Raw genomic sequence first — 25,834 nt, 5'->3', positions numbered from 1 at the left:
AGATTAAAATCTCTCATGATTATCACTGTGCCTTTCTGACAAGCTCCCTTTATTTCTTCCCTTATGCTCCATCCTACCATGTGGTTACTATTAGGGGGCCTGTACACGACTCCCACAAGTGACTTCTTGCCTTTGCCATTTTTCATCTCTACCCAAACCGTTTCCACATCCTGGTTTCCGGAACTTAGGTCATCCCTCTCTATTGTGCTAATACCGTCATTAACTAATGGGGTCAACCATCCACCTTCTCCTCACATCCTATCCTTCCTAAATGTATTAAGCCTTTTACTATTCAGGTCACAATCCATGTCCTCTTGCAGCCATGTCCCTGTAATGTCTATCAAATTGTACTTACAGATTTCTATTTGCACTGTCAGTTCATCTGTTTTTTTTCGAATGCTCCGTGCATTCCAATACAGAGACTTTAGTTTTATCCTTTTTATAACCTCTAGTCTCATCTGTTGATTTACTGTTAGATTTGTACTCTTTATCCCTTCCTATCACAATCTGCTTTTCATTTCCTGTAATAATACCTTTCTCTTTTGCCTTGTATCTCTTCGATTTACCACATCTTCCCAAATTTGCATCCTTGTCCTGACTACTTAGTTTAAAATCCTCTATACTTCCCTAGTTATGCAGCTCGCAAGAACACCAGTCCCAGCATGGTTTAGGCATAGACAGTCCCAACAGTACAGATTCCACTTTCCCCAGTATTGGTCCTAGCGCCCCACAAAGCGGAACACACTTCTCCCACACCTGTCTTTGAGCCACGCATTCATCTCCCTAATCTGATTCGTCCTATGCCAATTTGCATGTGGCTCAGGCAATAACCCAAAGATTATGACCTTTGAGGCTCTGCTTCTTAATTTGGTGCCAAGCTCCTCATGCTGACTAAGCAGAACCTTCTTTGTCCTGCCTGTGCCATTGGTACCAGCAATGCAAATTAATTACTGGAATTATAGACTCACCATTCGTGTAATACTGTATGATGGCAGCAAAGCTTGATTTGAGTATCAGTCATAACTCTACAGAGTCCAGACACATCCCCCTAGTGTTGGGAAGGGTGGACTCTTACATAAAGGAGTCCATCCCCATCCTGCCCATTCCTCTGCATGGCTTTTGGTCTCCACAAACATAATTCTCTGCAATATAAATATAACATCCTACAAGGTACTAAAGGAATAATTGTTGAAGGGCTGATGTGGGGATGAGTCAGGTGCCTCAGGACAATTGCATAATTGCTGCTTTTAAGTTATGCAAGTGACCTGGAGTCCAAAAACCTGATGCAAAGTGGTCCAAATGTACAGAGCAGTTTTCAACAGTCAGACACTGTTGAACACAGTAGCACTCTAGCAGTCAATAAGATCTAGCCCTCCTTTGTCAGATGGGGCTAGCTTTGCCACTGGATTGCAGTAGTTCTGAGGATATAAGATACATCCCATATAGTGGTTAAATTTGATTCAATTGCAGCAACTTACATTTGTTTAGTGTCTTTAATGTAGTTAAATGTCCCAAGGTGCTTTGCAGGAGCGTAATCAAAAATAAATTGACATTAGGATGTATAACCAAACACTTGGTCAAAGAGATAATTTTTCATAGAACGATACAACACAGAAGACGACTACTCAGACCATGATACCTCTGCCAGCTTACTACTCCCATTCCTCTGTCCTTTTCCCATAGATCTGCAAATTTTTCCTCCTCATTTACTTATCCAATTCCCTCTTGAAAGTTAGTATGAAATCTGAACTCTTGTGGACAGTGCATTTCAGAATATAAATGTTACCTAAAATAATTTCTCCTCATTTCACCTCTGGTCCTTTTGCCAGATACCTTAAATCTGTGTCTTCTGGTCACTAATCCTTCTGTCACTGGAAACAGTTTCTCCTTATTTGTTCTATCAAAGCCCTTCGTGAATTTCACCATCTTAAATAAATCTCCCCTTAACCTTCTCTGCAGAACAAACTCACCTTCTCTAGTTTCTCCACACAGCTGAAGTCCTTCATCCCTGGTACCATGCTAGTAAATTTCCCTAAGGCTTCCTTCCTCAAGTACGGTGCCAGGATTTGGCCACAAAACTCCAGCTGGGATCTAACCAGTTAAATATAAAGGTTTAGTACAACGTCCTTGCTTTTGAAACTTTATGCCTGATTATGAAGCCACTTGCATTCTCAACAGTCTTCTCAACTTGTCTTGGCACCCTCAAAGACACTTCCAAGTCTCTCTGCCCCCTGCACCCCCTTTTAAATTGATATTATTTTTAAACTGAGTCTTAAAGGAGACGAGAGAAGTGGGAAGGCAAAAAGGGAATTTCTGAGCTTCGGGCCAAGGGAACTGAAGGCATGGCCACCAGTGCTGGGGTGAATGAAATGGGGAGCATATAAGAATCCAGAGTTAGAAAAACATGGATTTCTTTGAGAATTGTAGGGCTGTAAGAAGTTACAAAAAGCTAGGGGGCCGAAGCTATGGGAGGATTTCACCACATGGATGAGAATTTTTAAATTAAGTTGCTAGTGGGTGGGGGTCCAATGTAGGTCAGCAAGAGAGAACTAATGGAACAAACACAAGTTATAAAATTATTAAAGGGTGAGAGGATACAACAGGGAACTCTGAAGCTGGCAGCATCACAGACATGCCAAACCAATTTAGAATCATACAGCACAGAAGCTTCTGAGGCTATTTGGCCTATCATGCCTGTGCCAGCTCTCTGAAGGAGATATCAATTATTCTAACTCCCTGGCTTTTTGTCCTTAGCCCTGCAATTTTTTTTCTTTAAGTAGAGATCAAATTCCCTTTTGAAAGTTACTATGGAATCTGCTCCCGCTGCCTTTTTTGACACTGCACTTCAAATTATCATAACTCACTGAGTAAAAAATTTCCTCATCTCCACCCTGACAATTATTTAAAGTGTGTCCTCTGGTTCCCAACCTTTTGTAGTATAAAGAATTAATGTTAAATCTGTAAATATATAGTCTACATCAGTGATGTAAGATCACATGATAACAGAGCATGGAGAGAGAGAGTTCTATGTAGAGCCATGTGCTGAGTCTGCCTTGTAAATAGTTAGCATAATGTTTGATAAAAGACAGATTGCTCACAATATCACCTTTAGCATTATCTATAAATCCAGATCCACGAAGGCTACATACAAGACCAAAAACAACAATAACGGACCTTTCTACCACAGGAAACAGTTTCTATCTAAAAGACTTTGTAATTTTGAACCCCTCTATTAAATCTCCCTTTAGCTTTCTCTGCTCTAAAAAGAACATTGCCAACTTCCCTAGTTTCTTCTTGTAGTAAATCTCCTTTGCACCATCTCCAGGGTTTTGATGTCCTTTCTGTAGTGTGATGCCCAGATTTGGATTTGATACTCTGACTAAGGTATTACCTGGTTGAGTGTAGCTTCCTTGCTTTTGTTCTGTATGCTTAAGTCTATAAAGCCAAGCATCCTGTAAGGTTTAGGCATTCTTTAGCGTTTGCTTGTTAGCCTAAGAATACTATCATAGACTGTTATTCGTAAAAGCTATTCTTGTTTATTTACAGATCTATATACATCTCAGTACTCCACAAGAGATTGTACTTCTGCTTCCCACCAATTTGAGTTATTTAATCATGTAACATTGCATCATAGATACATCAGTATCATGTACTCCTGATGTTAAGACCACAAGTCTTTATCCCAATTATATACATACTTCCACACACAGGTTTTTTTTTCAAAAAAAAGCAGCCTTCTCAACTTACCCCACCACCTTCAAATATTTGTGTGCATATACCCCCAGATCTCTGTTCCTACACTCCCTTTAAAATTGTGCCATTTAGTTTATATTGCCTTGTCATTTTCCTTCCAAAATGCATTATTTCACATTTCTCTGCATTATATTAAATCTGCCATGTGTTTGCCCATTTCATCAGTCTATGTTCTTCTGAAGTCTGTTACTATCCTTGTCACTGTTTACTATATTTGCAAGCTTTGTGTCATCTGCAGATTTCCAAATTATCTTGTATACCAAAGTTCAAGTCATTAATATATACAAATAAGCAGTGGCTCCAAAGCCTACTCCTGGGGACACTACTGTTTACTCTCCTCCAGTCAGAAAAGCAAATCTTTGCTACTACTATCTTCTTTGTGTCTCCCAGCCAATTTCATATCTATCTGGCCACTGTGCCTTTAATCCTATGGGGTCCAATTGTGCTAATAATTTTGTAGGCGGTCATTTTTTTTTTTGAAAACCTATACATCCCCATATGTTACTATAACTATGGACCCCGAGCTGGGCGTCTGTCACCGCAGTGAGAGCGCTGACCCCGAGCTGGGCGTCTGTCACCGCAGTGAGAGCGCTGACCCCGAGCTGGGCGTCTGTCACCGCAGTGAGAGCGCTGACCCCGAGCTGGGCGTCTGTCACCGCAGTGAGAGCGCTGACCCCGAGCTGGGCGTCTGTCACCGCAGTGAGAGCGCTGACCCCGAGCTGGGCGTCTGTCACCGCAGTGAGAGAGCAACTTTTTGAGGAACACTATTTGTGCTATATATTTCACTCTAGGTTCACCACCATTCTTTGCTCAGCACTGACACTAATCCATGCAAATTTATTTTTAAACAATTAATTACTTTTTGATGAATAGTCACTGTTGTAATGTAGGAAACACATTTTCCAATTTGCACACAGAATAATAATGCTAGATAATTTTTTTCTAGTGATGTTGGTTGGAGAATAAATGTTACTCACAATAAGTGCTTGTTATGGAAGAGTGAGTCCAAGCTACTCTTTTACTTCATCCTGGTTTATTCTCAAGAGTGTAGTACAGTGCAATCCCTTACACACTGGGGTGTTATAGCTGTACCCATTTATACTATTTTGATAGATGAACCAATGCCCATCACCTGTTTTAACTCTTGTAACTCTTTTGGAGTCAAAACAATAAACTAAATTAACAATAACAAGGGAGAAATTAAGCACAGCCCCTAAGTCAGGTCAGCTGTAAAATCAAGGAAAAACTTTAAAGGAACCTTACAAACATCAAACCAAGATGTGATTAAAGGGGTCAACAAAACACCCCAGTCCCCGCGGTGCCCACCGGGCACGGAAGGCCTCAATGGTGCCGGCAGACACCGCGTGCTCCCTTTCCAGGGACACCCGGCCGCGGACGTAGCCGCGGAAGAGGGACAAACAATCGGGCGGGACTCCCCCCTCGATCGCCCGCTGCCTGGACCTGTTGATGGCCAACTTGGCCAGGCCCAGGAGCAGGTTCACGAGGAGGTCCTCCTCCTTCCCGACCCCCTTCCGCACCGGGTGTCTGTAGATCAGGAGCGTGGGACTGAAGTGCAAACAAAATAGTAACAATCACCTGTTTTAACAAGCAGTTAACTATGTAATTGCTATACGATGTATTTGCCAGTCAACAAGAAGATTGTCAAGGTCCAATAACAATGTAATTACTGATATATTGACAATAAATGTTGGTCAGGGCACCATGGAGAACTTTCCTCCACAAGTCTGGTCTGAACTGAGTGGTCGTTTCTTAATGTCTTCTTCCAAACTGCAAGTCTAGTTTATGCAAACAGCAACTTTATTATTAAAAGTGCTTTAATCTGGAAAAAAAAAATGGAGAACTTTCCTTCTCTTCTTCAAAATAGTGCCTGATCTTTTAAGGGGACCGGATTTATTAAGGGAATATCTTGTTTAATGAACTTGCTGGAGCTTTTGAAAAAGTAACAGAGAGGGTTGATGAAAGCAATGCTGTTGATGTGGTGTACATGAACTTTCAAAAGGCATTTGATACAGTGCCACACAACAGATCAAGTTATAGCTTATGGAATAAAAGGGACAGTAGCAACATGGATATGAAATTGGCTGAATGACAGGAGACAGAGAGGAGCAGTTAATAGATGTTTTTTGGGCTGGAGAAAGGTTTGTAATGGAGTTCCCCAGGGGTCAATGTTGGGAACCTTGCCCATCCTGATTTATATTAATGACCTAGACCTTGGTGTACAGGGCACAATTTCAAAATTTGCAGATGATGTGAAACTTGGAAGCATTGCAAACGGCAAGAAGGATAGTGTAAAACATCAAAAGGACATAGATAAGTTGGTGGAATGGGCAGACAAATGGAAGATGAAGTTCAATGTGGAGAGATGTGAAATGATTCATTTTGATAAGAAGAACACAGAGATACAATATAGAATAAAGGGTACAACTCTAGAAGAGGTGCAGGAGCAGAGGGACCTGCGTGTATATATGCATAAGTCATTCAAGGTGGCAGGACAGGTTGAGAGCACAGTCAATAAAGCACACAATATCCTAGACTTTATTAATAGGGGCACAGAGTACAAGAGCAAGGAAGTTATGTTGAACTTGTATAAGACACTAGTTTGCCTGCAACTGGAGTATTGCATCCAGTTCTGGACATTGCATTTTTGGAAACCTTTGAAGGCGTTGGAGTGAGTGCAGAAAAGATTCATTAGAATGGTCCCAGGAATGAGGAGCCTCAGTTATGTAGATATATTGGAGAAGTTGGGACTGTTTTCCTTGAAGAGAAGGCTGAGAGGAGATTTGATGGAGTTATTCAAAATCACAAGGAGTCTGTATAAAGTAGATATGGAGAAGCTGTTCCCACTTGTGAAAAGGTCAAGGACAAAAGGGCACAGATTTAAAGTAATTGGCAAAAGAAGCAAAAACAATGTAGGAGTATTTGTACATAGTATGTAGGAATAAAGACTCAGGAGAAGATGTAGAATAAAGGGTTAACTCTAACACTACTCTATTAGTTACTGAGCATGTGTGTAAGGAACTACATCATAATGATGTCACTCAGAGAGAGAAGAGTAAGAAGAATCTAAGAGAGAAGCAGTAGCTCAGACCTTAAGTTCAGTAATCCTTTACATAGTTATTATGTAAATCAAAGTTACTTAGAAAAAGGGATCTTTGCCTCCAGCCAGACCTCTAAGGGTAAGACATCTATCATCTTCCAAGACAGAACCACAGAATTTTAATGGCACAGAAGGGGATCATTCGACCCATCTTGTCTTCACCGGCTCTCCAAATGAGCATTATGACCTAGTGCCATTACCCTGCCTTTTCCCCATACCCTTGCACATTGTTTCTGTTCAAGTAATCATTTAATGCCCTCTTGAATGCCTTGATTGAACCTGCCCCCACCACACTTCCAGGCAGTGCATTCCAGACCCAAACCACTCGCTGTGTGAAAAAGTTTTTTCTCACGTCACATTTGCTTCTTTTGCAAATCATTTTAAATCTGTGCCCTTTTGCTCTTGATCCTTTTACGAGTGGGAACAGCTTTTCCCTATCTACTCTGTCCAGCTCCTCATGATTTTGAACATCTCTATCAAATCTCCTTTTAGCCTTCTCTCCAAGGATAACAGTCCCAACCTCTCCAAATCACCCTTATTGCTGAAGTAAACCTCTTCTGCACTGTCTCCAATGTGTTCACATCTTTTCTATAATATAGCACCCAGAACTGTACACAATTTTCCAGGCCTAACGAGTGTCTTATCTAAATTCAGCATAACCTCCCTGCTTTTGTACTCGATGCCCCTATTAATAAAGCCCAGGATACTATATGCTTTATTAACTGCTCTCTCCACCTGTCCTGCTGCCTTCAATGATCTATGCACATATACACCCAAGTCTTTCTGCTCCTGCGCCTGCTTCAAAATTTCACCCCTTATTTTATATTGTCTGTGCATGTTCTTCCGACCAAACTACATCACCTCACACCTCTCCTCATTGAACTTCATCTGCCATCTATCTGCCCATGCCACCAACTTGTCTATGTCCTCTTGAAGTTCTACACCGTCCTCCTCGCTGTTCACAACACTCCCAAGCTTCATATCATCTGCAAACTTTGAAATTATCCCCTGCACACCAAGATCTAGATCATTAATATATATCAGGAAAAGCAAGGGTCCCAATACTGACCCCTGGGGAACTCCACTACAAAACTTCCTCCAGCCAAAAAATATCCATTGACCACTACACTCTGCTTCCTATTTTTCAGCCAATTTTGTATCCACATTGCTACTGTCCTTTTTATTCTATGAGCAATAACTTTCCTCACAAGTCTGTTGTGTGGTACTGTGTCAAATGCCTTTTGAAAGTCCATGTATACCACATCAACAACATTACCCTCATTGACCTTTTCTATTACCTCCTCAAAAAACTCCAGCAGGTTAGTTAAATATGATTTTCGCTTTAGAAATCCATGCTGGATCTTCCTTATCAACCCATATTTTTCCATGAGACTACTAATCCTATCCTGAATAATTGTTTCTAGAATCTTGCCCATCACTGAAGTTAAACTGACTGGCCTGTAATTGCTGGGCTTATCCTTACAATGTTTTTTGAACAAGGGTGTAATGTTTGCAATTCTCCAGTCCTCTGGCACCACCCCTGAGGAAGACTGAAAGATTATGGCCAGTGTCCCTGCAATTTCTACTCTCACTTCCTTCAATATCCTTGGGTGCATCTCATCCAGTCCCGGTGCCATATCAACTTTAAGTACCGACAGTGTATTCAACACTTCCTCCTTGTCAATTTTGAACCCTTCTAGTGACAGTTTCCTCATCTGTCACCATGGCCTGGGTAGCATCTACCTCCTTGGTAAAGACGGATGCAAAGCATTTATTTAATATCTCAGTCAATAACAGAAGTGACATGAAACAAAACCTTTTCATGCAATGAGTGGTTAGGGTTTGGAATGCACTGCCAGAAAGTGTGGTGGAGGCAGGTTCAATCGAGGCATTCAAAAGGGAATCAGATTGTTATCTGAAAAGGAAGAATGTGCTGGGTAACGGGGAGAAGGCGGGGGAATTGCACTAAGTGAATTGCTCATTCAGAGAGCTGGTACAGACACGATGGGCCAAATGGCCTCCTACTGCGCTGTAACATTACAGGGATGAGAAATTCCTGCCAAACGGCAAATTTCTAACACTGGGGTTTCGGAAATCTGCCATTTGATTCTTTGTTTCTGACCTTCAGACTGGTTTTTAAAAAAAGAACAAGCTAATTCACTAATTGCTGCTTCCAACCTTCGGGCAGCTTCATGGGTTTCCAGTTTGCTTTCTCAAAAACTTGGAACTGATTCCTTTATTGCCCATCCCTCATTGTCCTCGAAAGGTGGTGGTCCATTAAAATGGGATCACATTGGAAAATAGTCTGCTAAGAATTGCTGTAGTCCTTTGCTTCATTTCGCATGTATATAATCCAGCAAGGTCATGTTCTGTTGTTATTGTGGACTTCATCCTGTATTAAATACACTAACTGCATTGAATGCTGAAATGCAAGGTCATTTTGATAATTTGATACAAATGCATTGGTCCACAGTCTTTATGGCAATAGAAGGTAAACAAAGGGAAAACTAATGTTTCTACCCACTTGAAGTCAAATAATTCCACCCATTTGAAGTGGCCTAGAAGCATTTGTATTTACTACAGATCGTTAAAAAGTACTATAATTACATGATTCCTTGTCACAAAATAATTTCAGATATGTTTGTCTTTAGCCACTCTCACTTCTATGGTTCTAAGAGAGCAGATGAGGCCTCGGTTTAACATCTGAAAGACTGCACCTTTCACAGTGAAGCACTTCCTCTGTACTACAATGGGAATGCCAGTGTCTGGAGAGAGGCTTGAATCCACAATGTTTTGATTGAGAGGCAAGGATGCTCCCACTGAGCCTTTACCAGGCCGAATTGGGAAATGAAGCAGGGCAAGACTTCACAGTTCAGTATGCTATGTCTGTGTCTGAAAATGAGTGCAGATAGGACATACTTGACAATAAAACCAGTAACATTATCTCCCTACTTTTCCAGTCTACAATCAGTCAGTAACAGAGCAAAAGTGAGCCTCTGATACAAGCTATGTTCTTCAGGCCAGTGGAACTCGATGACGAGTGCATCAATCAATTCTTTAACTCTGGGAGGAGCTGCTTTTACTGGGCTCGAGGTAGGGTGGTAACAGCAGCTGTTTTTACTAGGCCCTGGGGTGAGGCAGGGTGAGGGGAACTGCTTTTCCTAGTAGTGGGGTGGGTTTGGGGCTGGGGGTGTTGTCTGAGTTGCTTTTATTGGTCTTGAAAAGGCGTGCTTTTCAGTTGTTGAATTTCTTGAACGACCCTTGATTGTGTTTTGGAGTTGTGCTTAATATTTATAAGGCCACTGTGTCTGTTGCCAACAGGTCCTTCTAATGAATGTGAAGGGGATATTCATCTGCGGAGGAGTACTGATTCATCGGTTTTGGGTGCTAACTGCTGCTCATTGTGTATTTGAAGGAGGACGATTTAAAGTCAAACTTGGTATGGAAAACTGTCCATTATACTAGGTATATCTCCCACAATTGCCTAGGCTCTGAAGTGAAATGCACCTCTTACTGGGTGAAGCTCACACTTCTAGTTCTTAGAGAGAGTTGCGTTCATCATCTTTCTGTTGTCCAGTAATGTGGGATTACCCTTGCTGTTTTTCCTCATACATGATGCCCCACCTCCTCTTCCTCATTTACATGCTGCCCCTTGGCAACAAGATCCAAGGACAGGAGATAAGCTTCCACATATACACTGATGACACCCAGTTCTACCTGTCCATCTGCTCTGCTCTGCTATCAGAATGCTTGTCCAACATCCTGTCTTGGATATGTGGCAAATCTTCCAGTTAAACATTGGGAAAACTAAAGCCAACATCTTAATTTGTAGCTACAAACTCCATACCATTGTTCTCAATTCCCTACCCCTCCTGGCCATACCTCAAATTGAACCAGACTGTTCGCAACCTTAGTGTTCTTTTTGACCCTGTGTTCAGCTTCTCAACATTTTCCCTCTCCATCATAATGGCCGCCTCTTTCCATTTCTAACATCAATCATCTCCACACCATCCCTAACCCGTTTGCTGATGAAATCCTCATCTAAGCCTTTGTCACCTCCATAGAACCATAGAAAAGTTACAGCACAGAAGGAGGCCATTTGGCCCATCTTGTCCATGCCAGCCCAAGGACACCCAGGTGCCCTTTCTAATCCCACCTTCCTGCACCCAGCCCATAGCTCTGCAGCTTACAGCACTTTAGGTGCAGATCCAGGCACTTTTTAAAAGAGTTCAAAGTTTCTGCCTCTACCACTGACCTGGGCAGCAAATTCCAGACACCCACTACCCTCTGTGTAAAAAAGTCCTTCCTCATGTTCCCCCTACACCTTCTGCCACTCATCTTGAATCTATATCCCCTGGTTCTAGAATCCTCCATCAAGGGAAACAATTTTATCCTGTCCACTCTATCTATTCCCCTCATAATTTTGTATACCTCAATCAAGTCACCTCTCAGCCTTCTTTGTTCTAAGGAAAATAACCCCAGCCTATCCAATTTCTCCTCATAGCTACACTTTTCTAACCCTGGCAACATTGTTGTAAACCTCCACTGCACTCTCTCCAGAGCTATTACATCCTTCCTGTAATGTGGTGACCAATACTCCAATGCACACAATACAATACGTTGTGGCCTCACCAGTGTTTTATACAATTCCAACATTATATCCTTACTCTTATATTCTATACCTCTGCCAATGAAGGAGAGCATTCCATATGCCTTCTTTACAACCTTGTGTCCTTCAACTGCTGCCTTCAGGGACCTGTGTACATGTACGCCAAGATCTCGCACTTCAGCTACCCCTCTTAGTATATTCCCATTTATTGTGTAATCCCTGTAACTGTTTGACCTCCCTAAATGTATGACCTCACATTTCTCTATGTTAAAATCCATCTGCCACTTTACCGCCCACTCCACCAACCCATCTATATCGTTTTGGAGATTATGGCTATCCTCTACACTATCCACTACTCGGCCAATCTTTGTGTCATCAGCAAATTTCCCAATTGTGTCCCCCACGTTCACGTTCAAATCGCTAATATATAACACAAACAGCAAGGGTCCCAACACTGAGCCCTGTGGAACGCCACTTGAGACAACTTTCCATTTGCAAGGGCATCCAGTCTTGAATACTCTCCTGTCCAGCCTCCCACCCTGCATGCTTTATAAACCTCAGCACATCCATAAGTCTGTTGCCTGTTGTCTATCATTGCACCAAGTCCCGTGCATCCATCAGTCTTGTCCTTGATGATTTACTTGTGCTTCAGGTCTCTAACCTCTCCATAAAATTATCATCTTCTTGTTTATGTCGTTCGTGGTCTAGTCACTATCCCTGTCACCTTCTCCAGCCCAAAAGGAGGCCATCCATAGTTTTTATTTCCACAGAGTTTGGCCTCTTGTGCATCCTGCCCTCCGCCACCCCCACCCCCCCGAAACCCATCATTGATGACCATGTCTTCAGCTGTCTAGGTCTTGTGCTTCGAAATTTGCTCGCTAAAACCTCTCCCTCTCCACCTCCTTCTCTACCTCGAAAACCTTCACTAAAACCCACTTCTTTTGGTCGTCCATCTTGATATTTCCTTCTTTGCTTTGGTTTCCAAATTTTGTCTGATCACATGGCAATTTCCTATATACATTAAATATGGCATATAAATGTGTGTTTTTTTATTGTGCCTCTCACTGGATAAAGCTCACAATTCCTATTTCCTGGAGATGTCTGTCTCTCACTGACTAAGTGCATGTGTGAGTCAGAGGCTGTAATCTTTGTGTTAGGTCTCCACCTCACAGCGCTGCTCTGGGATTTCCTGGGTGCCCTGGCAGGTGGTCAGAGTGAATTTTCCTTGCCATTATGACCTGGGAACATTCAGTTTCTAGGCACAACAAAGAGGAAATTGGTGCAGAGACCTTTTCAGTTAGGCTTGCACCCCACAATGTTGTCCTGGGATTTTCTAGATTGATGCCTCTGAATCTGTGCCGAGCATAAAAATAGCCGTGAGTTGAGATAGGACATTCCCAACCTCCACCTTCATTTTCTTCTAACTTCACTTGAGGATGTTCAAAGGAAGGAGGCTCCATGAAAACTGTCAGCAGGTTTAGAATTAGGACCCTCTCCAAGCTCTATGGTCTGTGTGGGTCCTAGGAGCAGTCTGAAGAAGCAGAGGCACAAGATCAGTACAAGTATTTACCGCCACCCCATAGGCCAAACCCCACTCCCGACCTCAGAAGACCTTCAGACCTTGGAACCTTCTATTTGCTGGTCTCCACTCCCAATATTGGTCCTGCAGCTGGGTTTCTGGTGACAGGATACACCCAGGTTATACAAAATGGACCGCCCTGCTCCATTCAGCACATTGCACCAATTGGCAGACTGGAGAGGAAAGTTGTCCTTGCAGCAGAGCTTTTCTGTTTACTTCCACATGCCTCTACAATCCCTGAAAAAGATAGCAGTCTATCAATGATACTTGTTGCTTGTATGGCACAAAATATTTGACTTTATGCTCATCTACATTTCAGGTGAGCATAACCGAACAGTCAATGAAAACACTGAGGACACAATTCTAATAAGCACTGTGTACATCCACCCTAACTTCAGTTATGCAAAGATGGACAGTGACATTGCTCTCCTCCAACTAGCTCAAGCTGCCATCTTCAGTAATTACATTATACCAGTGTGCCTGCCCACTAAAACGATGGCAGAGATAAAGCTACTTGTTCCAGGTAAAGAAGTGTTGGTTTCAGGATGGGGCGCTATGGACGAAAGTGATCATAACATCCGCCCTAGTACTCTATTATTCATCAATATCAAATTGACCTCCCACAAGAAGTGTAAGAAGTCTTTAGGCAACAAACTTACAAGCAACATGATTTGTGCAGGAACCCCAAGTTCTGGAAGAGATGCCTGCAAAGGAGACAGTGGTGGACCTATGGTCACTTTATTGAATGGCACGTGGTTTCTACTGGGGCTGGTCAGCTGGGGAGAAGGATGTGGTCGCTACCAAACATTTGGTGTTTACACAAAAGTGGCCAATTACATAGACTGGATATATTCACTAACTAATAACTAACTTTGTCCAAATCAACTCTGTACTAAGCTAATTGATCTGAAGCAGAAATTGACCATTCTGATGACATTCCAATGTGCCTTAAATTGCATTAAATTAGATTGGAGATCTATTTCAAGCTTAGTTAGGTGTGAGATGCTATATATATTGCACTAATTTGGTGACAACGTGCCATTTGACTTATACTCAAATACAGCTTGTGCATTATGTCTTATGGTAATTGATTACAATGATCTGTAACTCAGTCTTACTTTAAAAGAAAACATGTAGTCAGTCCCTGCTATATCCACTTTATCCTGGTTGCCTTCTCAGCATTATAAATGTGTTCTACTTTTCTGTGCAACAAGTGGGTTTCTCCTCGATATTACAAAATGTATGTATGTTAAAAGCAATGAAATCCTGATTGAATCATTTGAATGTATCAGTTTTTCAGATGACTGTACTCAGCACTCTGATAATATGGTGCCACAATACACAGACACCAAATTAGTGATTATATAGAAGTATGTGGCTCGGTGTCATATTTTGTTTTATAATGCTCCTGTGAAGTATCTTGGGATGTTTTATTAAATTAAAAGCACAATATAAATACAAGTTGCTGTGGCAGTAAATGGCTTTGTGCCTTTAACTGTCCATTATTGAATTGTTAATGTTAACTCTGCCTGTGAGATAAAGGCTTCTACAGGCAAGCCCAAAAATAGAGAGAAGGGAAACAACAAACTTTCCTTTACCATATCACCAAGAGCTGTCATGCAAGAAAGGATTTGACAAGAGTGCAGGAACTGTGCATATTTCAGGAAGGCAAATTTTGTTTCTAAAATGGAGGAATAAAGAATCTGAAGGTTTAACAGAGCCAGGCATACAAAGGTTAAACAGGATACAGCATGTAAAGATAGGGTTGCCAACTGTGATTAAAAGTACTCTTGGAGCACATGACTTGTCCCCGCACTTGAACCATTAGTTGGCTGACACATCCACCCTTGTGATGCGCTGCCTTCCGACGTCAACTGGAAAGCAAAAAGACTCATTACGAAATGACTGTCAGCCAAACACTTTTTTTCCCCTATTTTCAATATTTTTATATCTGGTAAAGAGAAATGTTCAAAGAATATTACAAAAAAAAATATTTTTTAATGTCCTGATGATTTTTCTCCAGGGTTGCACACAGCAGTGTCCCGGAGATTGATCTTCAATTCCTAGAGACCCCAGGCCAATCCTGGAAGGTTGACAACTCTATGTAAAGGTTAAATAAGATTGGACATGTAGAGGTTAAACCAGGTCGGACATGAAAAGGTTAAGCAGGACCCTGATGCCTGACGGCTGAATGGGCTGGACTGGGCTGCCCTTCAGAGGAATTTCTGAAAGTATCATGCAATGTTAGCTCTGACAATGATTCTTTGGAATCTACAGAATAATAAATCTTTATTCTACACTCTGACCTTGGTATGTTGTTCTATTTTCTGCTTATCGCAAATTGCAAAGAAGATGAAAGTGTGAGCTGTCAAAGATATCAGGATATCCTTTGATGAGTGAGTCACATTGTGGATGGGCACCTATCATGTGCAGAGCCAGGAGCTACAAGACTGATTGGCCACTGAAGATAAAATGTGCATTTCTGTCACTGAGGAGATAAACACTTCCTGTTTCCCACCATAAAACCTATTCACACAAGTGCTTTCTATTAAAGTTGAGCAGAGTGACACCACAGATACCAGCCATAATGGAGATAATTGGGTAATTCTTCCATCAGCCATGCTGTGAGACCACACTGATGGAAATACCAGGGATTGGTTTCATACATCGAGTTTATTTTAGTTAGCTACTCTCTACTCATTGCAATTTGCTGGAGGAATTATGCTGCTTTTATTGGAAGACTCTACATCAGTTTTGGCCACAAGTACAGTTTTCTGTAGCTCGCGGAGACTCTGCTTAAATCATTGTCATTTACTGTTAAGTCCTGCTCCACCTCAAACTCTTTGGCTGACCTCATGATGTCACAACACACTTTGTTTCGTTAATTGCATCATTTTGCTGGAAGGGACATAGTTCAACTTGAATCAAAAACAAAGTTAGCTGGAGTTTTGCAATAATTCGCTCCCCTGAGACTATAGGAAGCTCCTCTTCCTCTGGCTATGGTATTATGGAGAAGGCCTATCAAGCTTGATGGGTGCATAGTATCTTGAAGAGTTATTTCAAATGCAAAAATAAGAGATCTCCCTTGTAAGATGGAGATGAGGATTTGTTTATTTATCAGGGTCACGAGTCTGTTGATTTCTCTTCCCCAGAGAGTGGTGGAGGCTGGGTCACTGAATTTATTCAAGGCAGAGTTAGATAGATTTTTAGTAGACAAGGGAGTCAAGAGTTGTGAGGGACAGATAGGGAATGTGGAGTTGAGACAACAATCAGATTGGTCACCATCTTGTTGAATAGCAGAGCAGGCTCGAAGGGCCGAATGGTCAACTCCAGCTCCTAAGTCCAATGTTACATGGTGAGTTCCTTGTGTGATTGTTAAAACAGTTGCCATGGACAGATGGGTGTATTGTGTGTTAATGCACCAAGTTTTCATGAGGAGTACCTTGTGTGATTATCATCACTTCATCTGTCCATGGTGAGTGCAATGCATGATTGTTAACATGCCGTCTCTCCATGGTGAATGGCTCGTGTAATTAACACACCATGTGTATGAGGTTAATATGAAATGTCAGCTTCATTTTGTGTTAGGATTGGTTTCACTGAAATATCAACCCCAGTTTTTCTTTTACCCAGTGACAAGAAGAGCCATGTACATATGTTGTTCTATTCTTTAGTAAATATTTAGCTAACCAAACAGAACACAAGATGATAATTAACTTATTCCAAATATTGACCGACTCAATTCAGCATGTACAAAAGCAATAGCTTGTTTTGGATGCAAGAACATCACTTCCTGTTCTGACCTCCATGTTATTGTTCACCATTTCCTTTTCACAGGTACTGTTTCCCTCCCTTTCAAATCTGCTGCCATCATCCTCTTCAAAAACCCATACCCTCAAAAATCTCTGTCCTTGCAACTTACCACTCCTCCCTCTAAGTTCCCTTTCTCTCAAAAGTCCTTTAACATGTTGTTGCTCCCAAATTTGTGTGCACCTTTCCCGCAACTTATGTTTGAACCCCTTCAAACAGGTTTCTGCCCCTGCCACAGTACTGAAATGGTCCTAAGCAGTCACAAATGACATTCTCCGAGACTGTGACCATAGTGAGCTATCCCTCCTTCAATAGCACTCCTCCATAGTCTATCTGGGTCCATTACCCACACCTGGTTCTATTCCTATCTGTCCAATCATAGCCAGAGAATCTCCTACAATAGTTTCTCTTCCTACTCCTACACCATTACCTCTAGAGTTCCCCAAGGATCAATCCTTGGTCCCTTCCTATTTGTATTAAAACATGCTGTCCGTTGGCATCATCATCCAAAAACTCAATACCAGAATCCATATGTACCCTGACAACACCTCACTTTATCTCACCACCCTCTGATTTGTCATGTTACTTGTCTGACATCCAGTACTGGTTGAGGAGGTTATTCCTCCACTTAAATATTGGAAAGGCCGAAGCCATTGGGTTGAATTTAATGACACTGGTAGTGGCCTTGTCCACTGGCCAGAAACCAGCGCCATTTCTGGGAGCCCCACCAGGATTAAATGTCTATTGGGCAGCTACTTGCCTGCCAGCAGGGTTCCTCCAAGAGCTTCCAGTCTACCAGAGGGTTGGCAGCGCCACTGGGTGTGGTGGCCACAGCTGGAACTGCAGGAGGCCTTGAGGAGCAGTGTTTGGGCTCACGGGCCAATCAGGCAAGCCTGAGTGAGAGGAGGTGTGGGTTGGAGCTGGTTCTCAGTGTGGAGGGCAGGCAGTGGTCTCTATGTGAGGCAGCCTTGCCATGGGTGGGGCCCTTCATGGGGCAAAGGATGCTCAATCAAGACTGCATCCTGCCGCCCAACCCCTTGGTGGCCACCCATGTGGCTTGGGCACCTCCACGCCATTGGTAATGGGATGAGGCCGAAAAGTGTGCCTTAACTGCTATTAAGGGCCTCAATTGGCCCCCAGGCAGGAAAGCTGACCTAGAACTTCCCTGCCCCTGACTTAATTGAGGGTAGTTGGGAAGATGACAGACTCTCCACCCCATGTCTTCCCACCTGTTTATACAGTCCCGCCCCACTTCCCATCTCACAGGTAGAACGGGGGCCTTTTATTCCACCCATTGCTTTCAGTCCCCACCACAGCTCCATTCCCCAACCACTGACACCATCCCTTTTTCTAGCTACTGCCTTAGGTTGAACTGGCCTGTTCATAATATCTCCCATCTCTGCCCCTGCCTCAGCTCATCAAATGAAAATTAAATTTAATTCTGATGTTAGCCCAATGACAGATCTTTGTATTATGATTCTAAAACGATGATTGGGTTCCAGTGAGTTTGGCACCAAATCAGAATTCAATATGCAACGTACTGACAGCTCATCACTCAGTAACAATTGGCACTTAAGGGTTGTAAATATCCTTGGGGAGTTAGTGCAGCCACAGAGGGAATAATACTGAGAATCCATCCTGACTTGGAACTTTATCCCTGTTCCTTCACTGTCGCTAGGTCAAAGTCCTGGAGTTCCCTCCATAACAGCACTGTGGGTGTACCTACACCACATGGACTGCAGCGGTTCAAGAAAGCAGCTCACAACCAACTTCCCAAGGGAAATTCAGGATGGGTAATAAATGCTGGCCCAGCCAGCAATGTCCACATCTCATGAAAGAATAAATAATTTGTGGCTAGCAGAGAGATCTGTGCAATTATAGTGGATAGTTAGATACAAAAGAAAAGCCTTTCTCAGGTTTGAAATGTCAACCAGAGGCCATGGGTAATGTTCATTTGTCCTTCAACTTGGTGCAAAGCTGGAAGGATGCAATATTGCTCCTTCTTACAACTACTGACAATCAGCCTTTCCACTGTACCCCTCCCCAAGTTATCATTCAGCTGATTATTCTTCACTTTTCTTGCTCTCATTACAATTTATGAACATACAAAGTTGACGGGCAAGGAAAGACCAGCCAGAGCATCATGACCAGACACTTCCAACCCCTACAGGAGATAGTGTCAGCAATATATTGAATGGGTGGTGGAAGCATGGGGACAGGGAGGAAAGACATCACAGCTGAGCCTTATCCTGACACTGCAGCGTGATTACGAACAGAACCCAGGCTGACTTTTCCCTAATTTGGGCTGAGAGAGACTGCAGAACCTTAATCAATGGATCCTATCAGCTAACTCAACTGGAGACCAGGGATTAAACCTGAGGCACATTGAAGCATCAGCCATGTTGTTAAGGTTTCATTGAGGTTTATGTCTGTTGAACATCCACTGAGAAAAAAATAGGAATTCCAAAGTATCGGTTTACTGAGTCAATATTTGGAGTAAGTTAGTTATCTACTTGTGTTTTTTTTATTCAATTGGAATTTAGCAGATGGACAGGGCAAGGTAAGTACAAAACTTTCTTAATGATTGAATCAAAGATTAAACTTGACCAATCTAGCTATGAAATTATCTTAATATATGGAATCAAGTTGCATTGTTTCATTAAATGCTGTGGATTTGATGATTTCAATTTACAAATATTTAAACAAACAAAATAGTTTATTTTAACAGAAGGGAGGTGCACTCATCTGCGAGTCTTTCCTATTTTAGAGTTTACTTGATTAATGTCTCTTGCAGCAGAAACTGGGAAGTTAAAGAAATTCCCACTTTAAAGAGGGAATTTCAACACCAAATGACCAGATACAAAATATTCAAACTTATTCTATGCCTGTTTCTAAGGTTTGACCTATTTTAGTTGTGACATTGTGGTGATCGTGTGACTGAGATGCTAGCTTTAGGAAGCTCAGGGCTGTTCTATTGATACAGCCATTCTGACAGTATATGTGTCTGACAGTACCTGCTTGCATTCCTGGATTGACAACTCCATCAAATCACTTTCCCCACCATTTAAACAGTTGTCTGTGGTTGGAGAGTCGTAGGTTTCCATGGAGGGGTGTGCTCTGTGCTCCGAATGGATTGTACTTAGCTTTGTCACCTCCGTGAACAGACAAGTGCCAATAATGTGAACCCTTTTTATTTAGCTTCCAGTTGGGTCCTAAGGGGAATGTTTTCTCTTTAAACATCTCGCAGAATTGGAGGACTTGATGAGCAATACTGACCCTTTGGATCAGAAACCTTAATTAGTGTTTGTAGAGGTGACATGTAGAGAATCATTTAAAATTGCAGTTCAGGAAGAATTTGCATTTATATAGCAATTTTCACATCTTTAGGATATCCCAAGGTGCTCATGTCAGCCATGGCTCAGTTAACAACGCTCTTGCTTCTTAGTCAGAAGGTGGTGGATTCAAGCCTGAGGGCAGGATCGTCCCAGATAAGCTGCAATGGTGGCTTTCACATCACATTGTCCCAAACCCGCTGCATTAATTATGCATTCCCGGGAAACATGCTGTTTCCATGGCAGGCAGGGTCTCATTCGCCCGCCACGCCATCACCTCGCTGCTTCATCAAGCCGGGCGCCATATTTTAAGTCCAGCCACGCCCACACCTCTCAGTGCTTCCAGTTCAGGACTGCTGCAAAGAAGACATGGCCCTGAAAGGCAAAAAGACTTCTGCCCCCAGGGTCAATGACACGTCCATAATGCACCTTTGGATACGATGCAGGCTCACTGTGATGTCCTCTACCCAGCTCTGGCCACAGGATGGGCGGCAACCTCACTAATCCAGCTTGGGCAGTGGTGGCAGCGGTGGTCAGCGCCAACACCCTGTAAAAGAGGACAGCCACCAAGTGGCACAAGAGGATGAATGATCTCCTCTGGTAAGTCACTCTTCACATCACTCTCAACTCACACACTCACAAACCCATCACACATCCACAGTTCCTTCTCTCTGCCAGTTCAAGGGACATCACCATTCATTCTCTCACACGCACTGTCATTGTCCTCATCTCGTCCATGGGACCACTCACCACCCACACAAGCCAGGCATACTTATCATCAGGCCAGGCAGGCATCCTGCTTACAGGAGGTACCCTCCCTGAAGTCTCATCATAGCACTCACCCACACCTTCCACCAGCGCAGAGACACGCAACTCGGTGGGACCTAACTTTAGAGTAGCCTCAGGATCACAGTCTGGTGAGCACATCCCACTGTCTGACCCAAGGCACACAGCGGCAGGGATTTCCCAGGTGTCCGGCACTCGGAGGACTGCTGGAGGCCAGAAATTTGCTGAGTCCAAGTCAGATGACGAGCCTATGGACTTGGTCATGTCACAGTTGCTGTGCCAATCAAGGTTATCACAGACAGGGCATAGCAGTCAACAGGCTGCCTCCACCTCCGCTGTGAAATTCTGGGGAGCACCAAGATGTAGCAGCAGGGTTAGGAAAGTTAAGAAGATGTAATTGCACAGCCTGGGCACGTGTGTTAAGCACTTGTACATAATATACATATCGTTCACTATTGTCAGTAAACTCCCAAGAATGTCTTCCTTCCTATCGAACCTTGTTGTGATGAGCAGCGTTCGTGTCACTCAGATGTGAAACCTTTCTGCACAAGATAAAGGCAGATGTCTCAGTCCAGGATCTCTTCCTGTGCATTGCGCAGCCTTCAGACCAAAGTGATGGTCTGGCCTCACACTGCCTGGACACATTACTGATGCCTGCACCTCGATGGTGCTTGTCCTTGCTGTCAGAATGTCGTGGGCAGACGTCACAGAGTCCCATCATTCTCTCTGTGTGCTCTCAGCACCTTTAAGGTGGGGCTGGCCCCCATCTCTTAAGCATCTGTGACCAGTGACACTGTGCTCCTGAAGGGCTCAGGTGCTGAAGGCGGACAAAGGATCAGGCGCTTTCAAAGTTTCATGGCTGCGTCCCTATGATATTTCCCTGATCACTCAGTGCAAGCGAGCTGCCCTCAGCCAGACAGGAATCAGCCATTCTCAGGGGCTATGTGAATATCTATGGTGTGACCTCACTGCATGTCGTCATCATCCTCCTGTAATCGAGTGACTAGTCAGGTCTCCGCTACCTCTCTATATCAGGAGCATTATCATAGAGGGTATGTGCGCTGCCGTTAGCCAGACTGGAGTCAAATGTTCACAGATGCAATGTGAGGATGTTATGGTGTCTCCTCACTGCATGTTGTCAACATCCTCCAGAAATTTAGCAGCTATGAGGGCCTCCGAAGAGCGCTTGCCTCATCTGGCCAGTGCAAGGGCCTCATCGCTGTCACCGTCACCTCTGAGGACCTCCTCACACTCATCACCATTATTGGAGAAGACCTCCAGCTCCTGTATCTCCTCCTCAGCCAGCTCCTCTCCCCGTTGCAGCACCAGGTTGTAAAGGGCGCAGCAGACGACGATGATGCATGATACCCTCTGTGGACTGTATTGCAGGGCTCCACCAGACCAGTCCAGGCACCAGAACCTCATCTTCAGCATCCCAATGGTCTGCTCCACCAAGTTGCAAGTCGCTGCATGAGCCTCATTTTACCTTCGCTCTGCTGCAGTCTGAGGCCACCACACGGGTGTCATCCTACCCTAGTCCCTGAGGAGCCAAACTACAGCCGCTGTGGCCCCTGTAAGACATCAGGGATCTGTGACCTACTGAGAATGTAGGAGTCGTGCATACTCCCTGGAAACTGTGCATACACCTGCAGGATGCGTTTGTGGTGGTTACACACCAGCCGCACATTCAGTGAATGGAAGCCCTTGCGGTTGACATAGTTGACTGCTTGTTGCAACGGAGATCTGAGTGCCACATGAGTGCAGTCGATGGCACCTTGCACTGTGGGAAACCCGAGATCTAGACAAATCCAATTACTCTTGTATCCTGGCTCTCCAGGTCTTGTTGTGTGCCCTCATGAAGATGGCATCCGTGACCTCATGGATGCATTTATGGATGGAGGTTTGTGGAGCCCTGAAAGCAGCCACTGGCATATAGATTTAGCGCCACTGTCACTTTCACGGCTACTGGCATGTCCACATGGTGCCAAATCTTACAGTAGCTGGCAGATGTGACAGATCAGTTCCCTAGACATGCACAGTCTTTGGATACACTGGTTCTCCATCATCTGCAGGAATGAAAGATGGTGTTGACCAGCAACGGTTCACTGTGGCTCTTCGGTGGCATGTGCGGGAGCCCCAGCTGCCCCTTCTTCCACAGGGTGCTGCCTCTCCCTCTGCGCAACCAGGTGCCTCAGTCGCTCTCTCCTCTGTAATCTTCGCTGTCTGTAAGCCATGAGGAATACAGCTAGGTCACCAGGCTCCATGATCCTGATGTACTCCTCCTGCAGGATGATAGAGAGAGAGAGAGAGGCGTGGGTTAGCATGGGTGTACGAAGAACATGTCTTGGTCAAATCTGGAGGCCCCTTAACTCATCCTGGAGAGTGCTGGCAACCACCTGGATGGCCAGAGATTAATGCGCTGCATGGCTGCCCAAAACCCCACCTTCCTCTGCCCCACTCCACCTGACCGATTGGCGGCAGCTTTGCCCACTGGACTGCATGCTGTGCTCTCAGCTCAGTTGCAGGCATTCTCCTAACCCACACTGCAAGGCTGCACTGTTAGCTTGAACCATGGGGGAGACTGGTCCAAACCAGGATGCTGACATTGCAAGGGGCTGTGAGCACCTCCATCAGTGAGTGCTCCATGGCCAGCTTTAGCAAGGAGATTGTACAACGTGCCCAGTTGTCCAACTGTTCTCCAGTCCACTTAAATGCTTGTTAGTTTGCAGTCTGTGCCCAAGGGGTGAAAAGCTCTGGAGGAGTTGGTGGCACTTTACTACCTCTGCATTGCTTGAGTGGGCAGATAAGCTAGAAACCCGACTCCAATCATATCATTGTGGCTGTACCTGAACTGTCTCAGCTGCGGAGGAATGGTCACTTTATACAAGGTGTCCCTAATGCGTGGCTGCTTCCCTTGCCCAGTGCCACCTCCCACCCCCCCAAACTTACACATGCTTGTGCTCTACCTTCAACTGCAGGGCAGCCTTTGCCCCTCTCAACACGCCTCAACATTGAAGTCCAAAGCGCGAGCGCTTTGCAACATTACTGTGCACTCATCTCCGTGCTCCCCTCAAAGTGCAACCGGCCAAATGCACACGTTTTATATGCTGTTGTGAAACACGTCAGCGTCCAATCATGCCAATGTGGGTGGACGATCCAGCTGGGAGGAATGAGTTTGGTGGGCTAGCCTTATAATGATATGCTGATGTATTAGAATGAGGTTCCTGACATCCGATGGCGGGAAACACGCCCACCATCAATGGCCTGAGCATTCGGTTGCAAACTGGTTTCACAATGTCGTGAAACCGATTTTTGGCCTCCTCATCATATTGTTCACTCATGTCACCGTACATACCCGACACCAGCGGGCACGGACGATTCCACCCAGAGACTTATGTAATCGTGGTTGACGGAGATGCTGTCTCTTGGATGAGACCTTAAACCAAGGCTGTGTCTGCCCTCTCAGGCGGATCAAATCAAGATTCCATGGTGCTATTTCAAAGGACAGGGGTCTTCTTGCCGACGTCCTGGCCAATTCCTTAACCACGAGCCCAATTGAGAATCAGCCTAGATTCTGTGTTGTGTGTCGGATCTTGTACCTATGGCTGTCCGACTCTTAAGTGAGAGTACTGCCACTCAGGCAAGCTGACACAGAGGAAAAGAGACTTTGGGCCAATTGTACGTGTGCCACTGTGAGCTCTTCAACTAGAAATGGCTAATACTATTTCAGGACCCTGACCCCGAAGCTTTTTATATTTTTTCTCCTTAAATACTTAATGCAATTCGCTTTAAACAATGCTATAATTCTTGTTTCAATATAATTCTTTTTGATAAAGCATTACAGAGCTCAAGTTCCACTCCCATGAACTGGCGACTCAGGTGTCTTTTTGTTGCAGAGGTTTGGACCATTGGGATCTAAGAACATTAGAAATAGGAGCAAGAGTAGGCCATTCGGTCCTTCAAGCTTGCTCTGCCATTCAATAAGATTATTGTTGATCTGAATCGCGAGCTCAACTCCACTTCCTGCCTGCCCCCCAATTCCGTCGGCTCCCTTGTCAATGAAAAACCTGAAATATGAATATATTCAATGACCCAGCCTCCATACTCACTGGGGAAGAGAATACCATAGATTAACGACCCTCTGAAAGAAGAGATTTGGCTTCATCTCCAGCTTAAATGGGACACCACTTATTTTGAAACTGTGCCTATTATTTCTAGATTCCCCCAAAGGAGGAAACATCCCCCGAGCATCTACCAGGCAAGCCCCCTCAAAATCTTATATGTTTCAACATGATCACCTCTCATACTTATAAACTGGAATGAGTATCGACACAACCTGCTCAACCTTTCCTCATAAGAGATCCCTTTCATCCTAGGCGTCAATCTAATGAACCTTCTCTGAACTGCCTCCAATATATACCTCTTTAAATAAGGAGAGTAAAACTGTTCACAGTACTCTGGGTGTGGTCCCACCAATGCCCTGTACAGCTGTAGCACTTCCCTACTTTTATACTCCATCCCCCTGGCAATAAATGCCAACATTCCATTTCCCTTCAAAATTACTTGCTGCACCTGCCTGCTTTTAGTGATTCATGTACAGATCCCTCTCTGCAGTCTCTCTCTATCTTACTTTCACTTTCCCTGAGCTTTCTTGTGGGTCACTGTGGAAGTACAGCAGGCATGTGCTGATTCATGACAGAAGCCTCAATTGAGCATTCATTTGGGTGTTGAGCTGCCTTGGGAATTCTAACATATTGCATTCCTGCCACAAGGCCAATCCTTTGCGCTTGCACAAAGTATAATCCTGTGGCCACACAACAACCATGTGTAGGTTTTAAAGTCCTATT

The 25,834-nt window shown here is 43.9% G+C and overlaps 1 protein-coding gene across 1 annotated transcript in view; it reads left to right on the top strand.

The window, feature by feature from the left end:
• LOC144694311 (uncharacterized) overlaps positions 1-25,834 on the top strand; it is a 107,837-nt gene that overhangs the window by 57,810 nt on the left and 24,193 nt on the right. Inside the window, exons 8-9 of the mRNA XM_078564642.1 lie at positions 10,193-10,310; positions 13,379-13,918. Coding sequence (XP_078420768.1) covers positions 10,193-10,310; positions 13,379-13,918 — 658 coding nt within the window. The remainder of the gene's footprint in view (positions 1-10,192; positions 10,311-13,378; positions 13,919-25,834) is intronic.

This window comes from Cetorhinus maximus, chromosome 19 (genome assembly GCF_964194155.1).
Source record: "Cetorhinus maximus chromosome 19, sCetMax3.hap1.1, whole genome shotgun sequence".
NCBI classification, from domain to species: domain Eukaryota; kingdom Metazoa; phylum Chordata; class Chondrichthyes; order Lamniformes; family Cetorhinidae; genus Cetorhinus; species Cetorhinus maximus.
Note: the sequence above shows the minus strand (reverse complement) of the source record. Positions and strands in the feature narration are given on the sequence as shown.